Here is a 26,136-nt window from a genome sequence, read left to right as displayed (position 1 = left end):
GGTACTGTATATATACACATATACATATACACATATATATATATATATATATATATATATATATATATATATATATATATATATATATATATATATATATATATATATATATATATATATATATATATATATATATATATATATATACACACACACATACACACACACACACAACATACATACATACACACACACACACACACACACACACACACAGGTTTGCAGAAGTATTCAGCCCCTACCAATAATGTCACATTTTGTTGAATTACAACAAATGTATGCCCCACCCCTTGTTCGTTGTATTTTTTACATACCTCTATAGATGTGCTTACTGATAAATCCTCTCCTGATGACTCGTTTTATCACCAAACTCCACAATAATGTGAATAATGCAAACATCAGTGATATTCTTTGAGCGCTGGATGCAGAAGCTATCTCCTTTGTTTATGTCCATGTTATCTCTATAGTGCATGTAAACATTGTGTACCTTTTGGTAGAAAAACAGTACAAAATGCAGAAAAACTTGACTGATTAGATAAATATGGGTCTACCTAATTTGTGATTTAGGTAAAAATTTCAGGAAAATGAGGGGTCATCATGAAATTCACCTCTTTAGGGGCCAATGCATACTTGAGTAGTACAGGGGGGGGGGGGATAAATAAATAAATAAAATACTACTGCACACTGCAAGCGAAGCAAACTGTATCTTAATTCTGTAGGTAAGGTTTTTTTGTATTGCTTCGCCGTCCTCTGTGCATTGCACTTAAGCAAAAAAAAAGTTAGACAAATATTTAAAAAAAATGTGTCATTATTTCATATGTGTAGCGTACAAGGACAGTCAACTCAGGTTATTTGCTGGACAGTAATATGCGCAGTTTAAACTTGTTTTTGACAGTTGCAAGTTAATGGTTTTCTTTCTCTTCTCCCTTTCTCTTGGTCAAAGGGAGATTAGATGCAGCTTTGAAAATTATTTTGCATTATCAAAAACTGAGATCCCTGCACAGGCCATTCTGGCAGACTTTGACAAAACACAGGACACAAGGGTGAGGTCTGAAATTAAATGGAGCTGAACTGCTCTGAAGAAAGTTTCTGAAGCTAGGAGAAAGCAATGGGAAAGTGTGCTGGAGTTATAGGAGAATCAATGGTCTGAAGACTGGCTAAAATCATGTTCTGAGAAGGCTGAAATCAGCTTTGCAAAGAGGCCTGCTCTTTGCTCTATGACAGACTGAACCAGTAAACAGGACTGATCTGAAAGCAGGTTTGTTTCCATGTCACTGCACAAAACAAACTGAAGCATAGCCAGCTGCTTGGCCTAAGGTCATATACTAGCTGTAGATCAGAATTGCAATGAGAACACTTTTACAAACTACATAACATTTCAATTGCAACGTATTTTTTTAACTGAGTTTACATCTGATGAACTATTTCCAGTCAGAAACCTTCTGACAAGTCTAAGAAAATGCTGCAAAACTATTGGAAATCAACAAGCTACTTCCTTTGAAAATAACTATTGTTTGCTGAGAGCCGATGCAACACAATACCTATGACAAGAACGACAGTCTGTTACTTTCGGTGAACTTAGAAGCAGTGTTCATCACCAAAGAAGATTACTTTTTTGTTGAAAAGCAGTATGTATCGAACATATCAAATATTAAACAATTCATGACTCGAGAAACTAACTGTAGCTAATCCTATGAAGTTAATGGATAAACTGTTCTAGGAATAGAATATAACTTACTGTTTTAGAGTGTAAGAAACGTATTGTTTGTTGAAATGTGTAATTCAAAGGAGTTACCTAATAAATGCAGATAATTTGATCATTGCCCAATTTCTGAGTTAACTTGACTACAGAACCAATTGAGATTGACAACATATTGTTCAGTTTGGTAGATCATGTCTAAATTAAATTAATACGGTAAAACTGATAAATCAGTTATTGAAATGTTGGATTCCGTTCTGAATGGGAAGTTGAATTTATTCTTGTGCATCGATGTGAAACATGATCAATTACAACGAGAAAATATTAACGCAAAGTAGACACTTTGTGTGATAAGCCATATTCACCATGTATACTAATGATGTTATGGTCGTTTGACTAAGAAATCAACGAACTGTATACTATTCATGAATATCTCTAACCAATAGCCTTTCCTTTCTTAATAGTAATTAAAATAGTTTTCAGCATTGGAGGTAAAATACCAAAAATGGACAGCAAAGCAAAAAAAACCCAACATCTTTTGCACATCTTGTAACCTGACTTTGGAGAAAACACGATCGATCACTATTTAACTTCAGAATCACACATTAAAAAGGAAAGGCTACTACAGAGGCTGCTAAACAGGACGTAAAACAAACAGCTTTCTGAAAACATCCACATCTGTACACCTTTGCAAAACATTGTCTTACATATCAAACCCATTCAGAATGTGCAGAGAATGTCGATAAGTGTTGAGGAATGTTGCATGCTTGCCTTAAACAAATGGCAGCACTCCATTTTAGTAAGGTAGCAAGTAGCACTGTTTTTAAGCTTTTATAGTGCTATGAAATATTATCTACTTAGGTTTAAATAATGCTTAACAAGGTCAGCGGGCTGACAGACAGGAGTTCCCAGGTGGTGGCACACAATTGGCTGAGCGCCTCTGGGGGAAGGGCTTAGATTGGCCAGAATGTCCTCTGTGCAGCCCCACCAAGCCTCAAAATTGACAGATTCCTGTGTTTCACCATATAAAAAAAACTGAGTGAAATGTAGTGCTGAGAAGCTTAAACCTCAAAATGACATTACATTTTTGCTCTGCACACAGCAGGTTAAACACACATTAGCAATGTTGATCAGTTGACTTACCGATAAATCATTTCCCTCTTCACTGTGGGTATCCAAGGAAAGCATGCAAGAAAAAAAGAGAAAGAAACATTAAAAAACATCAAAAACAATAGGCCTGGATGGTTGTGCATCAAAAACAATAACCCTATAACTACATGCAAGCTAAAAACAACAGTTACTGAAAAGCAACTGTAACCAAAACAATTATGTTCATCATTACACAGAGTTAAGAGATGCCAGGAACATTTAATTTGTTTGTCTGAACAGCACTGAAACATAACCATCAGGAAGCACATTTTCTTATTACGCAAAAACTTTAATGGAAATGTGTCAAATGGGAAGGCGCTTAACAGCGAGGAAGTACGGCAAAAAAGACTGCTGTACAGTGTGGCAAAGACAATACAACTCGAAACGACTGAAGAAACGTATACCAAGTGTTTATAAAACATTACCATTTTTATAAAAAAAAAAAACTTAACTGTTCAATAGCTGATTTTTTTTTTAAATCAATTTAAAACTTCTATGAACTAGAAAGCATTACTGTGTATCCTATATGCAGAAATTTGGAAAGAGCAAAACAAACTTAAATGTAGTATTAGCAATACTATAGTTAGTATTATATTAGCTTTTTGTTGGTAAACAAGGTTAGGAACAAGACATGATACAAGACATTATATACATATATATATTTATTTAATCCGATAATCATGATTATTGTGATCATTTACAGTCGATAATAGATAACTGAAAATGTTATCGTCCCAAACTGGCAGACAAATATCTGAAAGCTGCTTTAAGATTATAGTCTTCTGTGAGCAGGTCAGTTTATTTTTATGAATGGAGCTTTATTGTGCATGTATTTAAAATTAATATTTTTTTTATTTAGTAGTCACCAATTTATTATTTTTTTTAATTTTAATTTTTATCATTTTCTCCCAATTTAGAATAGCCACTTATTTTTAGGCTCAGCTTACCACTACCACCACCGCGCTCGGGAGGGCGATGACAAACACATGCTGTCCTCCGAAGCGTGTGCTGTCAGCCAACCGCTTCTTATCACACTGCAGACCTACAACATCGGAGGGCAACGCAGCTCCCGGCAGCTTACAGGCAAGCCCGCAGGGGCCCAGCCAGACTACAGGGGTCACTAGTGGGCAGTGAGCCGAGGACACCCTGGCTGACTTATGCCACTTCGAACCCCCCCCTTCCCCGAACGGAGCTCAGACAATTGTGCGGCGCCCTCTAGGAGCTCCCATCCACGGTCGGCAGTGGAACAGTCAAATCTATTATAGTAATGGGTTTTATAATAAATTAAAGCCCCTTTCACACTGCCATGCTATACCCAGGTCGGACCCTCTTTGAAGAAGCAGGGTCGACCTGCGTTACAGGAGCAAGTACACAATGCGCATATATAAGAAAGGTTACAAAACGAGAGGAGGCCATTCAGCCCATCTTGCTCATTTGGTTGCTAGTATTGATCCCAGAATCTCAAGCAGCTTCTTGAAGGATCCCAGGGTGCCAGCTTCAACAATACCGGGGAGTTGGTTCCAGACAATTCTCTGTGTAAAGACGTGTAATTGCCTCCTATTTTTTTATTCTGAATACCCCTTTATCTAATCTCTATTTGTGACCCCTGGTCCTGGTTTCTTTTTTTAGTCGAAAAAGTCCCCTGGGTCGACACTGTCAATACCTTTTAGAATTCTGAATGCTTGAATCAGATTGCCGTGTAGTGTTCTTTGTTCAAGACTGAATACATTCAATTATAATAGCCTGTCTGCATATGACATGCCTTTTAAACCCGGAATAATTCTGGTCGCTCTTCTTTGCACTCTTTCTAGAGCAGCAATATCCTTTTTGTAGTGAGGTCACCAGAACTGAACACAATATTCTAGATGAGGTTTTACCAATGTATTGTAAAGTTTTAACATTACTTCCCTTGATTTAAATTCAACACTTTATATATCCGAACATTTTGTTGGCCTTTTTTTATAGCTTCCCTATACTGCCTAGATCAGTGTTGCAGTGTTTTAAATGCCACTCCCCTTTTTTGGCATATATTTTGTCATGCCAGCCCCCCATATTAAAACGTTAGACCTTAACAAAAAGTCCAGATTTAGCTAAATACATATACGGATCACAAATTTAACATTTTAAAATCTGTTTTTTTTGTTGTTTTTTTACACTTGGTGAGTGAAAATTCAGCTGACATGTTAAACATGGGTTTCTAACATAAATCAGTGAATTTAAATATTTTGTTTACCCTTGGCAAGTCAACATTTAGCTCATTTTCTAAAATCTAAATCAGTGAAAAAATACATGTAAATTATCTTTTTTCTTTGTTTAAAACTTGGTGATTCAACATTTACCTGACAGAAATCTGAAAAAAATCTGGGTTTTCGCAAAATAAAGTATGCACACCGGGAGTGAAGCAAATGACGTGAATACAAAAAAATGATGAAAAGAAAAGACTTATTTGGCGGAGACTAAATAAAATAAATAAGACACAAAAGGGTTTTGTCAAAAGCTTTCTGGAAATCTAAATAAACCATGTCATATGCATTGCAATTATCCATGGTCGATGTTGCATCCTCAAAAAAACCAAGTAGGTTAGACTGACACGATCTCCCTTTCCTAAAACCATGCGGACTGTCTCCCAGGATACCGTTACTGTTGGGAGGATCTCATCCAGCCCAGGGGATTTGTTTATTTTAAGAGCTCCTAGTCCCTTTAATACTTCTGCCTCAGTTATGCTATTATTTAAAACTGGATAGGAACAGGTCGACATGTGGGGCATGTTGTCCGTATCTTCCTCTGTAAACTTTTAATATATTTGCATTTTTTTCTCTTCATCTATGATGTTGCCTTTTGAATCTTAGACATTTTACTTCCTCATTGAATGTTCGTTTACTGTTATAATATATAATTATAATATTATAATTTTGGGTTCTTATTTGACGCAAATCAAAAAACATTTGCATTATTAAACCAGTGACTTTTACTGTTAACAATAGATTTCTTTTGTTCAGAAGCAGCTACTTGCTCTCCACACAGTATAAACCTTGTTTTGTTTTTTTTATTCTATTCCTACTCAAATAGCCTAAGCCTTAATTCCCAGTGTGTTGTATAAATCCAACATTACAAATATTATTGGCTATGTATTTAAATATCTTGAGTTATTTGAGACTGAATCAAATAGATGGGTTAACTTGAATAAAGGCAGCAGCTAAGTAAATGTCAAATCAGCCATTACAATATGCAACAAAAGTATCAAAAGATAATAAATGAAATAGAAAATATAATCTCTGAAAGACAATATTTAAACTATTGTTGATTATATATATATATATATATATATACACACACACATACACACATATACACACACACACATATATATATATATATATACACACACACACACACACACACACACATATATATATATACACACACACACACACACACACACACACTCCATTCTTATTAGTTCTATGCACGCAACTCAATGTAAATTAATTACTGGGGTGGTCCCAAAGTTTTGCACATTACTCTGTATAATGTGTGTGACAAAGCAGTAGGGGTCTTTTGTAGTCATTTTTGTATTACTTTAGTATAAATACATGTTAATTTGGATTCATATGTTGTTTTTTTCTGACTTTATGTGAACGAAAAGACCGTTTTCTCATTGGAAATAGGTAAATTTCAAAATATCACTGTCCTGGTCACAAAAGCAAAGTCTGTGGGGAATAATAGCCATTTTCTATACTTTTGAGGCATAAGCAATTAGGAAATAACACTTACTACCCAGGAACAAAAATTGTGTTACATAGTGTAATCAATCTTGAACTCGGTGCAAAACATACAGTCAAACCTGCTCATGCAACCACCGGAACTAAGTGACCACTTTAAATTCCTCCCAGTGATATTTGTGGATTTATTTAACTGTATTATGCGACCACCTGTCTGTCAACCACAACTCTTACCCAGCAATGGACTCAAACTTGTATTAAGCACCCTTACACAGGACTATTTACTATAAGAAAAATATGGTTTTAAATGATATGTGCTGAATTCAAAGGAATACGGTAACCATTTTAGCAGTCTTTTATCCGTAATCAATAAAACAGCAGCACTCGCTTGTAAAGGAATAGAGAAAACTCCCTAGATGACAGAATTTAAGTTATTAAACTTGTAAGTGCCAGAAAAACTACTGAACAATTCGGCACTAGAAAGACGCATATACATAATTGTGAAAAAAACAGGGCTTGAAGTTTTAGGTTTTTATTTTTGTTCATGTGACCGTGTTTTGAGCCGATTCAATATCTTAAACTGTTAATTACTAAACAAAGTCACTTCTATTTACCTTTATGTCCTGATTGACTTGCTGATTCTGTTTCACCTTCTTCATTATTCGAACACAAGAGCAAGCAATGACCTTAATCACTTCCCCTGGTGCTACTTTTCTTGCATTTCGTTCTTGCACTTCCCTGGAACTAGGTAGCTTTCAATGTGTCCGTTTCGTGTTGTTCTTTCCCGCTAATTTAACAGAATGTTCTTATAATTAGGATGTGGTGACTTAAGACTTAAAGGCAAACCGCTAAAAGGAAAATTCAAGCCATACTTAAGAGTATGAAAACAATTTGCACAGTGTTGGTTTCCAGCAGCAATGAATCAACACGTACCTGAAAGGCAGACACAGGCATTGAAATTTGCAAAGGATTTAAAACATTTTGTGTGACCTGAGACAGGCAAGCATTCATTACTTTCACAATTTTTTTTTTGTAAATGCATTATCTAAATGAATGCTATTAAATTACATACTTCCTTTTGTTCATATTACATCTGCTGGCTTTTACAGCGTATGTGAAACACACAATTATAGGTAAGCATGTCAGAGACAAATAGAAAATCTGTCATGGGCCCTCTTTTATACCACCCAGGTCTCTTAATACAGGTTTGACTAATCTCATTTACAAGCATTTTATTTCTACCATTATAATCATACTTGTCAATCAATGTTTTAATAGTTTCACAAAATTGATGGATTGTGCATGTCCAATAAATAACTAATATTGCTTCTGTCAAATCTAGAAAAAAAAAAGATTATTATTTGTTTTACTATAGCACTTAAACCTAAAAAAATATGTAAATATGGTAACTAGTAGGGGTGCACCAATAAATCGGTAGCCTAAAGGCATGGCACTGATAAGGAAGTGTTTTTACTAGTACAAACGCAAAGTGTTACTTGTGTGACTTGTAAAACAAATAAATAAAATTGCTGTCAAGCACACAATACTATGATATTCTTCATATTAATTTTCTGAAGTAAATGCAACAAGTAAACTATGCCTGTTCACTTCCAACACTTACAAATTATAAGAGTTTAAATATAGGCCCTATGTCTTGTTCTAGTAGTTTACAAAAGCTTACCTGCACTATCTACCCAGATCGGCAGATACCTCTTTCAAAATTTTCACCTTTTGTTGCCTTATAGCCTGGAATTAAAATATATTAAAATAGTTTTTTTTATTTATCTACATATCCTACCCCACAACTTCCAAGTGAAAAAAATATTCTAGAAATTTGTAGAAAATTTATTAAATGAAAACTGAAATAGCTTGGTTGGATAAGTGTCCTTCCCCCCTGTAATAGCAATCCTAAATTAGCTCAGGTGTAACCAATCATCTTCAAAATCACACACCAAGTTAAGTGGCCTCCACCTGTGTTAAACTGTAGTGATTCACAAGATTTCAGGATAAATTCAGCAGTTCCTGTAGGTTCCCTCTGCTGGGTAGTGCATTTCAAAGCAAAGACTCAACCATGAGCACCACTGCGCTTTCAAAAGAACTCTGGGACAAAGTTGTTGAAAGGCACAGATCAGGGGATGGGTATAAAAAAAATATCAAAGGCCTGGAATATCCCTTGGAGCACGGTCAAGACGATTATTAAAGAAGTGGAAGGTGTATGGCACCACCAAGACCCTGCCTAGGTCAGGCCGTCCCTCTAAACTGGATGACCGAACGAGGAGGAGACTGATCAGTGAGGCTACCAAGAGGCCAAAGGTAACTTTGCAAGAGCTACAGACTTTTACGGCCAAGACTGGTCAAAGTGTGCACGTGACAACAATATCCCAAGCACTCCAGAGATCTGGCCTGTACGGTAGGGTGGCAAGAAGGAAGCCATTACTCAAGAAAGCCGACCTTGAATCCATTTGAAGCATGCAAAAAAACTCAGGAGATTCTGTAGCCATGTGGTAAAAAGTGGTCTGACAAAACTAAAACGGAACTTTTTGGCCTAAATGCAAAGCGTTATGTTTGGTGCAAACCCAACATAGCGCATCACCCAAAGAACACAATCCCTACTATGAAGCATAGTGGTGGCAACATCATGTTAAGGGATGTTTCTCATCGGCAGGGACTGGGGCACTTGTCAGGATAGAAGGGTAAATGAATGGAGCAAAGTTACACACAGAGAAGTCCTTGAGGAAAACCTATTGCCCTCTGCAAGAAAGCTGAAACTGGAACGGAAGTTCACCTTTCAGCATGACAACGACCCAAATCACACAGCCAAAGCTACACTGGAGTGGCTAAGGAACAAAAAGGTAAATGTCCTTGAGTGGCCCATTCAGAGCCCCGACCTAAATCCAATCAAAAATTTGTGGCATGACTTGAAGATTGCTGTCCAGCGCTCCCCAAGGAACTTGACAGAGATTTTCACAGTTTTGTAAAGAATGGTCAAATATTGCCAAATGTTGGTGTGCAAAGTTGGTAGACCTATCCCAAAAGACTCACAGCTCTAATTGCTGCCAAAGGTGTTTCGACCAAGTATTCCTCAGGAGGGTGGAGATTTATCCAATTATGATGTTGCAGTTTTGTATTTTTAATATATACTTTTTTTCTCAATAAAAACTTTTTCCCCTTAACAGTGTGAAGTATGGTGTTTAGGTAAGTGGAAAAAAATCCTAATTTAAATGCAAGAAACTCTGAGACACTAACACAACAAAATGTGAAAAAAGTTCAAGGGGGTGTAGACTTTCTATAGACACTATAACTATAGCGCTGTGCCCTATATTTCCAGGTTGTGTAAATCCTTATGGCCTGCTGTAATTCAATAAAACTGTGTGTCTTCCGTGACAGCTGCTGGATGTAAACAAACCTGAGATTTATTTTTTTATATATATAGCCAATGTCACAATCGTTTTCACGAAATCGAGATGTTTGCACTTTGATTTAAGAGAAATTGGAAGCATTTGCTCTGGCAATGAGGGCAACAAATATTTGCCCACAACAATGGAGGTGCTGTTGTTTCCCACGGAAGCACTATGCTGCAGAGTCATGCAATAGAAAAGGTAACATTATTATTATTATCATTATTATTATTCCACTCATTAATGTTCATGCTGCCGCCAGTAAGCATGAATCAGTAAATACAGACTCTTACTATAAATTATAGGTAGGTTCATAAGTTTGCTTGTGTATTAGTCGACCCCCCCAACTTCAGGATTATGTTTCAATTTCTTGACTTTATTAGAGCAAATACGGTATATAGTATATACTTCACACAGAAAATAGTTCCCTGGCATTTATTGTCAATCGTGTTAAATTTTAGGGAACATATAGTTCCCTGGCAATTTATGGACAGAATATAGTTCCACAGAATTGTATGGAGTTAGTTCCCTGGCACATCGATTGTATATAGTTCCCCTCCCACAATTTAAAAGATAATAAATAAAAAAAAACAACCATTACATGAAAACAAAGCATGCAAAAGCAATGTATTTGCAAAATATACAAGTTTCCTCATATTGTCTCCATTTGAAAATGTTGGCCTACATAAAATTTACTTGGCCACCAGGTTTTGAAAGCAAGGGGCCCAAATGGCAACCAGCATAAAAAGTGATTTGTCCCACCCTGGGTATGTGTGTGTATGCATTTTATTAAAAGTATGAGCATAGGGATTACAGCATTGCATAGGCAACAGTACTGCAGATTACCTAATTACTGAACTCTACATTAAAACATCTTGGTAGCTGATCATTTTAAAGTTAATTCAGCTGAGCATCTAAATCACTAATACTACAAAAAGCTCTCTCTTGTGTTCCTAACAGCTACTGCCAAGTTATATAACACTTTTTTTCCTGACCTGTGTTTTAAAGTTTCAGAATTCCAAAGATTTAGCCACTATTAACAAAAGATTAACTCTCTGCATGAGTGAATGGAAAGGTTTCCCATTATTAGCACAGATTCTTCTCCACACATCATATAGTACAGTCACAGGTGGAGTTTTACTGTGTGTGGGGGTCTGGAAAATGATTGCCCTGTGTTGCTTATTCCAAGGTTAACAAGCAACAGATCTGCAGTGAATTAATACATGCTAGCCAGATCTATAAGAGCAAAGCATGGTGGGTAGGAGGAGGCAGTGCTAGGTTCCATACATTACTAGCAGTACACTTAACACTTCAAACAACAACAGCAGCTAAGCTCAAACACCACTACTGGTGGTATAGAGTAAATTAGAATATAAAAAGTGAGTTGAAGGTAAAGTTATTTGGCATTCATAATTTTTCCCTATTACCTTTAGTAGACTCATCACAGCTCCCCTGATCAGTGGGTGGATGAATTTTTTTTTTTTTTAATTCAGATGGCATAACACATTAGAAAACTACTCACTACTGGCAGACTGTCAGCTTGCAGCTCTAGACGACTTATAGACAGTAATGACCACTGACTCAAACGCGATTCAAACCAACCAATCTGCCAATACCCCCTTAAATGAGATAAGAATAAATAATAATAATAACAACAACAACAATCTTTATTTTCATATAGCACCTTTCATAGTGAGCCACCATCACAAAGATACAAGACTAGGGTGTGTGAAGACTAGGGTGTGCAGAGTCACTTACAACAATGTCTCACCTGAAAGACAGAGCACAAGGAGGTTAAGTGATTTGCTCAGGGTCACACAGCGAGTCAGTGGATGAGCTGGCATTTGAACCGGGAACCTCTTGGTTACAAGCCTGTTTTTTTAACCACTGGACCACACAGCCTCCTATGATGTATATCAAGGGTTCTATCCTTTTTATATCTGCGTCAGTTTTTTTCATTTACACTTTCCTGTTTGTGAGTCTGCCAGTGTCTATTATAAATGCAACCTTTTATTGTAGAGTAAATCAGCATCCAATTCTTTGGTGGTCTTGAACCAAACCAGCAGCGCAACCTTTTCTATTTCAACACCATCAAGCAGCATAGATTCCATGGGCTGCTCCTGGGCATCAAATCTGTGACTTCCTTATTCAAAATGAAACCCCCAACTGACTCTTCCAAACCGTTTGTATGCTTGGATGGGTTTAAATAAAGCTCTGCAGTATTGAAGCACAGCACTGTCAGAAAACAGCACAAATACATGTACATCTAGCTTGTTGGAGATGCCTCTATCATCCACCAAAAAGTACAGTATGTACTTTCTTAAAACCATTGAGTTTGAAGCACACTAGATGAATACCCAAACATGCCCAACACACAACTTCTAGACCCAAATCAATGGTTGCCAATCCCTTCCAATTCAGGTTGTCTTTAATTTATACCTCACTGTAGTCCCAGACGACCCTATACAATCTTCACTCAAACCCTTAAGTTTTAAAAGCAGGTCTCAAATCAGACCACCCTTGGTCAATTACATAGGTCTTTTTGGGTCCTCCTTAAACCTAATCCTTTCATACCATTTTGGATACAAACAGAGCAGGTCTAAGTTCTAACCAAGCATGTTTCAAACCCTGTGCAGTTTTATCCAAAACGTTTAAAGGGCTACATATATATATATATAAAAAAAAAAAAAAAGGTTTAGCACAGCTCCCTAGATTTCTTGCTGTGAGCCAAGAAAATACAAAATGGCTGGAGTTCAGAATACCCTTTTAATATATAGCTTTTAGAAAGCTCTCATTTTGGAATACACCTTGCCTTACCCAATAACAGAACTGGCTGAACCACACCCTTCTAATCTACAACAAAAGGACAAGCAGATATGGGGCTTGATATAATTCAGCTGTTTAGGTTTAAACATACTTTATTTTCCATACATTGCACTTGATAGAATATTTCAGGACCATTTGTGGACTGCTGTGTTTGTTTCACTCATGAGGATGCCTGTAAAACTACCCAGCCGGTCAATTTGGGGATTTGTTGATTATTAAGTCATCCTCACTCGTACATTAACTACAGAACTCTATGAACAATCATGCAACCTCTGCACCGAGTAGGTGTTTGGTAGAGGAATATAATGCAATGGTTTATCCAAACAAAGTTAAAAGCTTCTCTAAAGGTCTGATTACACTGGAAGCAGTAGAGGAAGACAGAAAACGATAAGCCGTGCAGTTTTTCATATTACACTGGCGGCAGGAAACCTTGCAATATGTAAATGTATTATCACGTTAACATTGAGAAAAAAAAAAAGATGAAATTTATTAATATAATTTATAATTTATATTAATAAACGTTACATATTATAAATGACATATTACTGATATGTATATATATAATATATATATATATATGTATACACATTGTTATATATATTATATATATAATATATATATATATATATATATATATATATATATATATATATATATATATATATACACACATATATACAGTGCCTTGCAAAAGTATTCAGACCCCTGACCAATTCTCTCATATTAATGAATTACAAATGGTACATTGAAATTTCATTCTGTTCGATATGTTATTTTAACACTGAAACTCAAAATCAATTATTGTAAGGTGACATTGGTTTTATGTTGGGAAATATTTAAGAGAAATAAAAAACTGAAATATTTTGCTTGCATTAGTATTCAACCCCCACACATTAATATTTGGTGGAGCCACCTTTCGCTGCAATAACAGCTTCAAGTCTTTTGGTGTAAGTATGTACCAGCTTTGCACACAGTGTCGGAGTGATTTTGGCCCATTCTTCATGGCAGATTTGCTCCAGGTTGTTCAGGTTGGTTGGACGGCGCTTGTGGACCGCAATTTTCAAATAGTACCACAGATTCTCAATGGGATTGAGATCAGGACTTTGACTGGGCCACTGTAGGACATTCACCGTTTTGTTCTTGAACCGCTCCAATGTTGCTATGGCCTTGTGCTTGGGATCATTGTCCTGCTGAAAGGTGAATTACCTCCCAAGCTTCAGTTTTTTAGCGGACTGAAGCAGATTCTCTTGTAGTATTTTCCTGTATTTTGCTCCATCCATTCTTCCTTCAATTGTAACAAGATGCCCAGTCCCTGCTGATTAGAAGCATCCCCACAGCATGATGCTGCCACCATCATACTTCACTGCAGGGACGGTGTATCTTGAGGCATGGGCAGCGTAGGGTTTGCACCACACATAGTGCTTCGAGTTTTGGCCAAAAAGCTCTATCTTGGTCTCATCTGACCACAAAACCTTTTCCCACATCACAGCTGGGTCACTCTCATGCTTTCTGGCAAACTCCAGATGTGCCTTCAGGTGGTACTTTTTGAGTAACGGCTTCTTTCTTGCCACCCTCCCATATAGGCCACTGTTATGCAGAGCTCTTGATATGGTTGACTGGTGCACTCCACTCCCAGCCACTGAACTCTGTAGCTCCTTCAAAGTGACTGTTGGCCTCTCTGTGGCTTCTCTCACAAGTCTCCTCCTTGTTTAAGCGCAGAGTTTTGAGGGACGGCCTTTTCTTGGCAGTGCCTGGGTGGTATGATGTAGCTTCCACTTCCTGATTATTGATCCAACTGTGCTCACTGGGATATCCAAACACTTGGATATTATTTTGTACCCTTTCCCTAATCTATGCATTTCTATTACTTTATCTCTAACTTCTGTAGAATGCTCTTTGGTCTTCATTTTCCTTCAGATTCACAGCCTTACCAATGATCCTTCAACAGTGGGGTTTTTTTTTATCCAGAAAATATGACAGCAACTTTAATGGTTCACAGATGGAGGCCAATGGTAAGGTAATTGTGTCCTCATTAGGGCAATTTCAATCCTCAGAGTTGGAGAACATTGTCAGAGCAGAAGGAAGCAAGTTTTCTTCCAGGACAACCTTGTACTTGGCTTGATTCATGCCAAAGCTGCCCGATTCTAGCCTTGGTAAAGCACCCCCAGATCATCACCGATCCTCCACCACATTTCACAGTGGGTGCAAGACACCGCGGCTTGTAGGCCTCTCCAGGTCTCCGTCTGACTTTAGACGACCAGGTGTTGGGCAAAGCTGAAAATTGGACTTATCTGGGGGTGCTTCAGCAACAACACCTGGTCGTCTAATGGTTAGATTTTTGCACCAAGAGTGGCATAAAGTCACCCAATATCAATGTGAAAGACTGGTGGAGAGCATGCCAAGACGCATGATAGCTGTGCTTGAAAATCAGGGTTATTCCACCAAATATTGATTTCTGAACTCTTCCTAAGTTAAAACATTAGTATTGTGTTGTTTAAAAATGAATCTGAACTTATTTTCTTTGCATTATTCGAGGTCTGACAACACTGCATCTTTTTTGTTATTTTGACCAGTTGTCATTTTCTGCAAATAAATGCTCTAAAATGACAATATTTTTATTTGGAATTTGGGAGAAATGTCAGTAGTTTATAGAATAAAACAAAAATGTTCATTTTACCCAAACACATACCTATAAATAGTAAAACCAGAGAAACTGATAATTTTGCAGTGGTCTCTTATTTTTTCCAGAGCTATATATATATATATATATATATATATATATATATATATATAAAAAACTTTGAAGTGTTTTGCTTGGATATTTTTACTTGACATGTCTACTTTGGCCGCTACGGTGTCCAAGGTGTCTTGCTTCTTTAGCATATCCTTATAATCTGGATTGGGCATATCATACAGTTCAGGGCATTTTTGCACGCTAAAAAAATTTTGCACGCTAAAAAAAAAAAAAAGGAGGTCTTTCGTTCACCATCTCTCACTGTACATAGTGCAGATAAATACACATTTTAATGCTAACTTTCACGGTATGATGCACATTAACTATAGCCTTACTTTTTAACTGTAATGTTACTTTGAACTACTGTACAAAAACTTGGCCTTACAATAAAAACTTCCTAGCTTTCTACAAAATCAGGACTTGAGACAAACATCAAATACCACTGCATTCACATTATATTGATTAATGTAGCAAAATTCAGCATTGTGTGGTGTTGGGAATGTAAAATTTCCTTAATAAATAAATAAATAAATAAATAAAAATACAGGACAGTTCAAGCGGAGTCACACACTGTTCTTCCTGTTTGTTTAACATGTAGGTGCTGCATGAAACCATTATTCCAACCAAGCTCCCCACAGGTGATGATCAGGGCTCTTGATTGGGCTAATTTACTGATCAAAAGGTGAAACACATGAAGAAATCGCTGCTTGGATTTATGCTGTCTGCCTTTCTCATTAAGCGAAGCATATATGAAGAAACATGTTCACTGACAAAATGTTTCCTTGTGTATGCTGGATTTTTCTGTGTTTCCCGGAGTAGACCAGTGTTGTATTTCGAGAAGCATGTTCATGAAATATTTTGCCTTTAGCCAATCAGGACAGACTCTGTGAGCATGAGTCAATCAATCATGTGACTATGAAAGACAATGGGTGTGTTCACGGAGATCATTCTGCGCAGATTCTGACACACTTAGCCAATGGGTGTGTTCATGGAGATCATTCTTAGAAAATCATTGGCTAAATTGGTCAGACTCTGCACAGAATCTGTGCAGAATGACCTCCGTGAATGCACCCAATGACTTCTACAGAAGGTGAAATGGTTTGGAATCGTGCTACAATCAACTATTATATTTATATGTACACCAACACATCGTAGTGTCATTTCAGGTTATTTGTGGTCCTACAAGCTTCAGCAGCTCCTCAAAAGTGTCTGGATCCAAAACAAAATTGGGATAACTAAGCTTAGAGAAAAAAGACTATGGTATGCTCTCTTAAAGACTTGGATCCAGTCCCTTATCCACACGACTGTTCCTGTGTTCCCCCCTTCTTTTACAAAGTTTTAGTGCAATTATAAGTGCAGCACCACTCAGTGCAATAAGGCTTTTCTTCATTTTTGAAGCCTGAAGTTTCCAAAAAACATTTCCTAACAGGCTTTAGACTGTGGAGAACAGCACTACACAAAAAGCCAAGCAGCTGTTTCTTTGTTTCACTAGGAATGTAAAATTAGCCCAATCAACACCAATAACCCTTATCTTGAAAAAAAACTGTGCAGCTCTAACCTGTCTGTGCACCCCAAGCCCCCCATACAAAAGGAAACACATTTCTTTATAAAATTTGTCAGGTAATGTTGTCTGGAAACTTCAGCTCCAAAAACGGAAGAAAGCCTATTGCACTGAGTGGTGCTGCACTTGTAATTGCACTAAAACTTTGTAAAACGGGAAAGCACATGAACAGAATCATATGGACAAGGGACTGGATCCTAAAAAATCGTGAGAAGAGGGAAGCAGACCATAATCTTTTAAATGAGCTATGCTTAAGTTATCGTATTTTGTTTGTATGGATCCAGACACTTTTGAAGAGCTGCCAAGGCTTGTAGGACCACTAGTAACCCAAAATGACACTACAATGCACCAGCGTACATATCAATAAAATTAATGATTGTAGCAGGATTCCATGCACTCTTCTGTAAAAGTCATCATCTTGCATAGTCACATGATCAATGATTCATGCTTAGAGTCTCTCCCGATTGACAAAAGGCAAAATGTTTCTTATAAAGTAGAACCCTGGTCTGCTCCAGGAAACATGCTTTCTTGTTTCTGGAAACATCCAGCATACACAAGGAGGCACTTTGTCTGGAAAAAATGTTTCCTTGTGTATGCTGTGCTTTATGTTATCCTTGGGGAATGCAGAAGAATTTAAGCAGGAGCAGGATGTGGTAGCAAACTGCATCATGGTAAACACACAGAATGCATCCCTAGAACCAGTGAACTGTGTGTATGCAAAGAGCCATTGTGAGCTCACAGGAGGAAACAGCTCAATCATAACTCTGACGCACACATTGTAAAACAAAAATACACAAACTTTTTGCACCAACTGCAATAGAGCCGGGTGGAATTCATCAACAAACAGAAAGACTATTATAATTTTACATGAATGCAAACAAAAAAAAAAATGGGGGGGGGGGGGGGGGGGGGTGATCTAGGTTCTGCAACACTCGAGTCCCCTTTGTGTGTGTGAGTAAACAATGGGTGGTACCTGATCTCTGTTTCCACGAATGTATCCATTTACTGGTGGTCTCACGTTACGGGGTCTCTGCAAATCGATAGCCAGTGCTGGTTTGCAGCCTCTGGCCTGGCAGGAATGAACTCAGAGCAGCAAGCGCTTCAAGGTAATTTCACACCTGACAGGATTAAAGAAACACTGCTCCAGTTAATTCCACATTTACTCGTCATTGGGTTTCTCCGCTAAACACAACCTTTAAATAAAAAAGGTGTGACAGTACACCGCGTTGGCTGCATTTGTCTGCAGCAACATACCTGCAGTGTACAGACTAGCACAGAGCAACTTGCTGCTATCTGGTCAATCCAAAATAATATACAGAGCAGCAAGGCCTTTTCATGAAAATAGTATGTTTGTTACACTGATGATAGTAAACTAACATTTTTTGTGTTGATAGTGATGGGTCAGTCCTAATAATTTGCATCAAAAAAGTTTAGTACTGATAACTTAAATTGTAACAAACATTTTCATGGAATAGCCCACACTCAAACATGAATTAATTTGAGGGTTGATCCTTGAAAAAGGGTGGAAAAAATAAAAACAAATGGTAAAAAGGTCAGAATTACAACAAGAGTTGAGTAGGTAGGCCAGCAGGGAAGACGTCACTGTACCCCCCCCCCCCCCTGGGTACTTTACTTTGTGGTCTGAGTCTGCTGAAGGGAGCTTTGGACTTCAAACTAATGGAATTAAATTTGAGAGGTTGTAGTGGGATGCAGCACTCTGGGTGGTACAGGAGACAGGTGGTCTTCACAGACAAGTCATGGTTCGACCTCAGTGTTGCTGATGGATGACTGAGTGTGGCAGAGGGGAAAGTACTACAACTAGGAGAGCATTGTGCAGTGTGACTGGTATGGTGGAGGTAGTGTGATGGTGTGGGGAGGAATACACCATGGGCGGGGCATACAGTGCTTGTAGATGTTAACATACTACTGATGTTTTGACTTTCTTCAGCTTACCTTTTTTTCCTTCTGAGTGATGTCCATAAACTATAGATTTTTGAAAATGTGTCAACAGGTTCAGGTATCAGAAGTGGTCAGTACTACTCAAAACATTTATATTTATTATTTAAAATGTCAAAGACATTGTTGCAAAACATTTTACACTATGATCAATAGTGAGTTGGCAAATATCACTTACTAATCTCATTAGTTGCATCTTCTATATCTTGTACAGCAACTAGTACTAACCCCCATTCTTTCAGTCCAGTTTTTTCTTGTGAGAACAGGTGTAATATAAATCAGTTTCTACCATGTTTTTTTAGTGTAGTAAGAAGATACCATCTCCACGAGTCCCCATCTTTAAAAAAAAAAAAAAAAAAAAAACACAACTGCAATCAAATTATTTATTTATTTTTATAAAGGGGGGGGGGATTTCGAGTAATTTAGTGCTTGAGTGCTGAAATTTCGAGTACTTGAACCGAATGCCAGACAATGTTATTCTACATATGCGCAACAAAAATGACCACGTTAACACTAGAACCACCGCGGTTATACTCATACCTGAAACCGCGGCCGGCAGGCGTTAACACGGTACATTTTAAACATCAATATTAAAATGAAAGACAACTATCAAATACAACTCAAACGTTTTATTCAATCACATCAAACACCTGCACAGCCGAAACGAAATTAACAATTAAACATAAAAAGGGCAGGTCTTGAATTTCATTTTTGTGTGCTAGGGGAATGGGGGGGGGGGCAAAGAAAAAGGTCAATTTTAGCATGTTACTTTAATCGCAGAAAAACGCAGATTTTTAGTTATTTAATTGTGGAAAACTATGCTAATGACATACCACAACTAACACAGACTTATATTCAGTTTGAGACATTTCAATATAGCAATAGTGGCAGGAGACATTAACTATTAAGACACTTTGACTATATATTGTTAAATTACAGCAAGTCAATATTTTTATTTTAAAACAGAAAGTAGTATATGACAGAAAGATAGGCCAATGTGATGAGAATGCAGGACAGCTCAGGAACGTGAATGTCAATAGATTTTTTTTTTTCCAAGCTACCCATGGGCCAGTTTATTCTTTCATGAGATGTCAGTATGCACTATAAATTACAGTAGTATCCGCATATAGGAACGCCTCCTAACAGAACACTTCACCTAAGGGAACACCCTTGTGGCGAAACCGATTTTTTCTATTGTAAATACTATAGCTAAAGAAACACGAACTTTGCTTAAAAGATCACCTTCTTGGCACCAATACAGTCTGTTTTGTAACCTGATAACTCATCAAACTTAAATTAAAATGGTTTATTTTAATATAATGTGTGCACATTTGTTATTTCATTTATACTCAATAAATCATCTCATTCCAACTTAGAGTTTTAATGTCAGAATCGGCAAAAGAACACATTATTTATTTTTTATATACAAACACAGTAGTGGCTGTACAATCCTACTAATATTATTCATCACATTAGTACAACCTTGTGTAACGAGAGCTGCGGTTGGTCAGGGAGGCATTAATATTAACATACACTAATAGCACTGTCTACTGGCACAATTTTGCTTTACCATACTGTAGTGGAAAGAAAACCACGTCACAGTCACAATAATGTAAAGTATTATGCAGTACATGAATATCTCTGTAAACCTACTCAGAACTTGTAGGGTCTGGCATTTAAATATCTACACGTTTTCAAATAAAATACTATTTGCCTTGCTGAAACAGTAGGTTTATAACAATGGCTAACTAAATGAAAGTCTTAGAGGGAACGTAGTTATGGTATAATAATAAAGATCTGCAACGGTGTTTGTTGCTACAGAGTTGTGTATCAGGGGTGCACAGAGGATCTAGTCTCACCCGTCAACATTGGGGGGAATGTGCAAACAAAGTTCAGTGAAGTTCAATCTCATCTGCGTGTCGTACCCATTACACGCACCAAACTAAAGAACATGCTATCAAAACCAACCCACTGAAGAGTATTGAGAGCTGAAACAAGTATTTTAAGCAAATCAATTTCTCACATAATGGAAAAATCAACAATGTTTCACAAGATTATTATTATTTTTTGGCGGTTAAGCAAACTGAAAACACAGCGTAGCGGCCGGATTACAGTGCCATTTTTCTAGGTAACAACGTAATGGCCTGTTACGATAAACAGCGCTGGCGAGAACCCTGTGTGCACGTCTTGTATATTGCTGCTGCATTTTTTAACGTGAAGGGGTGCTGTGCTAATTTAGTTTGACAGTTTATTAACATTAGTTTGTCTGTTACTTTATTATAGTTTATTAACATATACTTGCCTACTGATTTTGCCTTAAAGCTTATTTGGTTGCTTTCATAAGTTAACGCACATGTATCATGACATGCAATACATACCATATTACTTCAATTTGGCGCCGCCCTCGAATTAGAGACACTCTTGTATTGACGCTGCAATCATATATTAGCTTTATAATAGAGCTGCCCTCGAATAAACACCGCTATGAATAAAGAAACTAAGGTATTTTTTTCTCCCCCTACTAAAAAAAAAGAAAAAACCCACACACAGTAAACAAACAAACACGCAACACTGACTATGTACTGATTGTAACCTCAATCTAGCATTGACATGTACACACATATAGTAAGGACATTTTATTTTATGGTAGTACAGTTCTGAAAGAAAATGCAAGATAAAACTACTAACAGAACAGCAGTCCTTCTGAAGTTCTTATAGGTGGTTGTGTTTTGTTTTAAGTTCAATTGTAATTCCCATAGGCAATCCCGTAGAAATAAAAACAATGTGCTTACTATCTGAGAAGATGTAGTTTTGGTTTCTCTTGCAGAGAAATTACAAACAAGCAAGTTACAGCGAGAAAAAAAATGTGTAGGATATATTGAAGTTTTTACAGAAATCAACCTGATATTCTGAAGTAATTTTTGGTGCAGAAAAACATCTACGTCACACTCTTGCATTTAACTACCATACCAGCATTTGCCCGCCCCTTAACAACCAATACACACTCCTGATTCGCTGGTACAGTACTCCCCTGGCCTTCCAGCTTTCACCTAATAGGCTCTCGGTAACTGTCACTGACAAATGTACTGTAGTCAGAGTAGGTTAGCCACACACGCTGCTACATACAGGTAGGCTACCGTATTACAGAAAATAAGCAACCACGATACTTCTAAAAATTCATAAATAACATAATAAAATATTGCAACGTTTGAAAATCGTACTATTATTAATAAAGGTCGCCCTCGTATAACGGCCGTCCTCTTTAAGCCCTATTTTTGTTTCAAAATGCTGTATCTGCGTCTTTCTAGTGCCAAATTGTTCAGCAGTTTTTCTGGCACTTACTGCCTTTACAAGTTTAATAACTTAAATTCTGTCATGTAGGGAGGACCTTTTGTTTATCCAAGTTTTCTCTCTTCCTTTACAAGAGAGTGCTGTTTTACTGATTACGGATAAGACCGCTAAAATGGTTACCATATTCCTTTAATTTAGGACGTCCCATTTAAAACCATATTTATTTCTTTCTCTTATAACAATAGCCCTGTGTAAGGGTGCTTAATACAAGTTGCTGGGTAAGAGAATTATGGTCGCTGGTCATGTTAAGGCCTTCACACACCAGACGCGACTCGATTTTTACTGAGGTAACACGACAAATTAGCTGCGAAAACACAGTGCACACCAGAAGCGATCACAGAAATGACGTGACAGCTGAAAATTTGCTAGATCTTTCAGAAAGTATGACTAACAAACAATAGAAAATGTTTTATTATAGATCAGGGAAATTAGGTACTGCAAGTATGATCTTTACCTCCATTTTCAGTTAAAGTGTGTGACAGGGGGCCCACCCCTTGTGTGTATTTTATTATTTATGTAGGTATACATTTGTTGTTATTATTATTACTATTTATATATATTGTGTTTACGTGCAGATGGATGAACGCCATCTGACATGATTATTTACTATTTAATATGGCAGCATAAAGCAGTACGTTTGTGTTTTGTTTATTTATTTAAAAACCTTGTGCAGAAGGTACACCTGTATAAAAGGGCACTCTGGCCAAAGTGAACAGAACACTAACAATTCTAAACAAACATATTATAGACATAGCAATTGTTTCGCTATTAATTTAGACTCACGTCTCGCCTCTGACACTCCTCTTGGTGCCCAGAAAGCTGCAGGTTTTTATACCATCTCTGGTCACTGGTCACCTTCTGCATGAGCTTTTTAAACAACCAAACAAAATATAAACGCACAGCTTTCTGCCATCATCTTAAAAAATAATCATGGTGGACGGCCTTCGTCCGTCTGCATATACACAATATAATAATAACAATAATAATAATAATAATAATATTAAATGAATACCTACATTTAAAAAAATACACTCAAGGGGTGGGCACTCCGTCACAAAGTGAAACAGGGCTTGATTTCAAACCACATGACATGAAGCTGTTCTCCGATTGCTCCGTTGTTTAGTTTTCGCTCAATGAATTCGCAAAAATAGGACCAGGTTGTACTACCCCCCCCCCCCCCCCAACGCTCGCGTTGGAATTTGTGTTGTGGCAACGTCGCTTGTCGTGTCACCTTTGGTGTGAACAGCACTATTAAAAAACAGAGGTTTTATTGATTTTCTCGTGTCGCATCGTCATGTCGCTCATCGCATTGCATCTGGTGTGTAAGGGCCTTTAGACAGGTGGTCGCTTAATACAGTTAAATAAAAGCACAAATATCATTAGAAGGAATTTAAAGTGGTCACTTAGACCAGGTGATCGCATGAGTAGGTCTGACTAGTTTCAAATGCAATTGTATTTTAATCGCCTTTACCTTGTCTTTTTATGATGTTTGCAATCATTTTAAGTGTTTTTGACACAATGTCTTTACCTGGCTTTGAACTTGCTTTGTGCTTGTCTCAACACTTCCAATTGTCTAGCACTAAACATATCCTGCTTCCATTCAAACCATATGACCTTTCTCACTGACCCAACGAACCTGTAGAGGGAGAGTAGGTGGATCAGCCGCGTAAGCCATTTTGTCACATGATTTTAATGGAATTAGGAAGTCTGTTAGGTCTTGAGCAGTTATAACTTCCCAGACAAACTCACAAACTGGTTAAGGCAGATAAAGAAAATAAAATGATAACTTAAGAACTCAGAACAGCTTAGAATAATTGCAATTAGCAAATGCCATAAAAAGATAAGGGAAGGGCGACTAAATAAATAAAATTACTTTTGAAGTTACTGGCTCTTTAAGGTAAACTCCAGGAGACTTCACCAATGGCCTAATTTATGCCACAGTAATGTTTGCAGGTATTCCAAAACATTTTTTTGCTGCAAGCCTTTGAACTTGCCAATCGAATCATCTAGATATGTAGTCTACACTACTTCTCAAACCTAATTTCTCCTGATGAAGGGACCTGTGTGGTTGAAAACTTTTGTTTTTAAACTTGTGTTCATCGAATAAAAGATATCAACATTGTTTCTTCATTTTCATCTGTCATCCAATATGGCTGTCAACAACCGTTTGACTAGACATGTTAAATTCTAGTAAAAAGTTGTTTTTTTTTTGTTTGTTTTTTAAATGTATGTAACCTTGTGAGTCTCCACTACATTCCAGCTGAAGTGGAACCAGTTCTGCGGAACAATTTTTTTGGTGTGACTGTGAAAAAGGTAGCAGCAGGGCAGGTGCTGTGTGTGTCTGCATCCAAAAGATGAGCTGGGTGTGGAACTTAAGCCCTTCAAATAGCGAGTGTCCGAAGCTGGTAAAAAATACCAGTACTTCTTTCCATGTTAGGGGATGACGCACACAAATAACACTATAGTTATGTTATAGACCTTACAACATTTTTTTTTTTTACGCAAGGGCTTAAGTAACCCTATAGGACTACGCGAATGACCCCTATGCATCCTCGGCGGGAGAGTATTTAATTACTTTTTTTCTGACATTTAATTTTAGGCCTTCCAAAAGAGCGGTCAGTAATGTGTCATAGTCTCTAAATCGCTTTGAATAAAGGCGTCTGCTAAATAAACAAAGTAGTAATAATAATATGTAGTCGCTAGTACTCATGTTTGAAAAACATTTCATACTATCAAAATCGTGTAAAGAACCTTCTTGTTAACGCTTTGCCACTGCAGTGTCTCATTACCTACCAGAAAAGCACAAAAGGAGACGGCAATGACAATGTAAAAAGGCAGACCTATGTGTAATCCCTAAAGAGGGGTAAAAAGACAATCGCCCTTAGAGCTGTGTTTCTAAACCGATAGTTTAGACACCGTGCTTTTTGTAAGGTCGTTCGCCTTGGCAAAAGCATCGTGTCATTCCCTGGCTAATTATTTTGACGTGTTCTTTGTTTCATTGTGCTTGTGGGAGTGTTTATTGTAACACAGAAAGAAGGCATTTCTTACCACTCACTTGATAGTATAAGCGAACTTACTACTGTATTCCCATAGTTTTACCTCCTAATAAAACATATTGTTAAAATAAAAACCCCCCCGCCGTCCCCTTTTTTTTAAATTCTGACAAGGTGTTTTTATTTTATGCCCGTCTAGCAATTAGCTAGAACAATGCATTATCCTAGAGATTAAAAACAAAAGGTAAATGCACAGAATGTAAACACTGTACCTATATTTGTAATACATGAGCAATATATAATTGTTCGTATATATTATAAATCGGTCTGTGTGTATAACCACATCACAGAGTAAAGCTCCCATGCCCTCACTGGACGTCATTCACAGGTGGGCTGACAGTTCTACTGTAGTACGGGGATCTGGGCCTACTTACAAATGCAGCTAGGCCTGTTGTAGCGAGTGCTGCTGTGCCGCTGTTTCCTTACATTCCCCGCCAAAAGCACAATTCGGATGAAGAATAAATGCTTTACACCAATTACACTTTGGAAATACATTTAGTTTTACACGCTGTTGAAATGCAAAGCGTGCCTCTTGTTCAATACTTCAATCCTCTTCAAATTCTTCAATACTCACCCGCACGTCTAGCCAGACACCTCCAGTATTCCATCAAAACAACACTTTTAGCAAAGTCCCCTTTTAGAGAATTATTTTAAATGCACGATAAAATGAGCACAAACAAAAATCAC

At 37.3% G+C, this 26,136-nt stretch overlaps 1 protein-coding gene across 3 annotated transcripts in view; it reads right to left on the bottom strand.

Moving 5' to 3' along the window:
• Positions 1-26,136, bottom strand: part of LOC121314673 (histone-lysine N-methyltransferase SETD2-like) — a 113,190-nt gene that overhangs the window by 86,735 nt on the left and 319 nt on the right. For 2 of the 3 annotated variants that reach the window (XM_041248163.1, XM_041248160.1), the window contains exon 2: positions 2,843-2,864. In XM_041248163.1, the coding sequence (XP_041104097.1) occupies positions 2,843-2,864 (22 nt within the window). Of the gene's footprint in view, positions 1-2,842; positions 2,865-18,062; positions 18,208-26,136 lie in introns of all 3 variants that reach the window. The other variant, XM_041248161.1, reaches the window with a different exon arrangement.

Source organism: Polyodon spathula, chromosome 4 (assembly GCF_017654505.1).
Source record: "Polyodon spathula isolate WHYD16114869_AA chromosome 4, ASM1765450v1, whole genome shotgun sequence".
Taxonomy (NCBI): domain Eukaryota; kingdom Metazoa; phylum Chordata; class Actinopteri; order Acipenseriformes; family Polyodontidae; genus Polyodon; species Polyodon spathula.
Note: the sequence above shows the minus strand (reverse complement) of the source record. Positions and strands in the feature narration are given on the sequence as shown.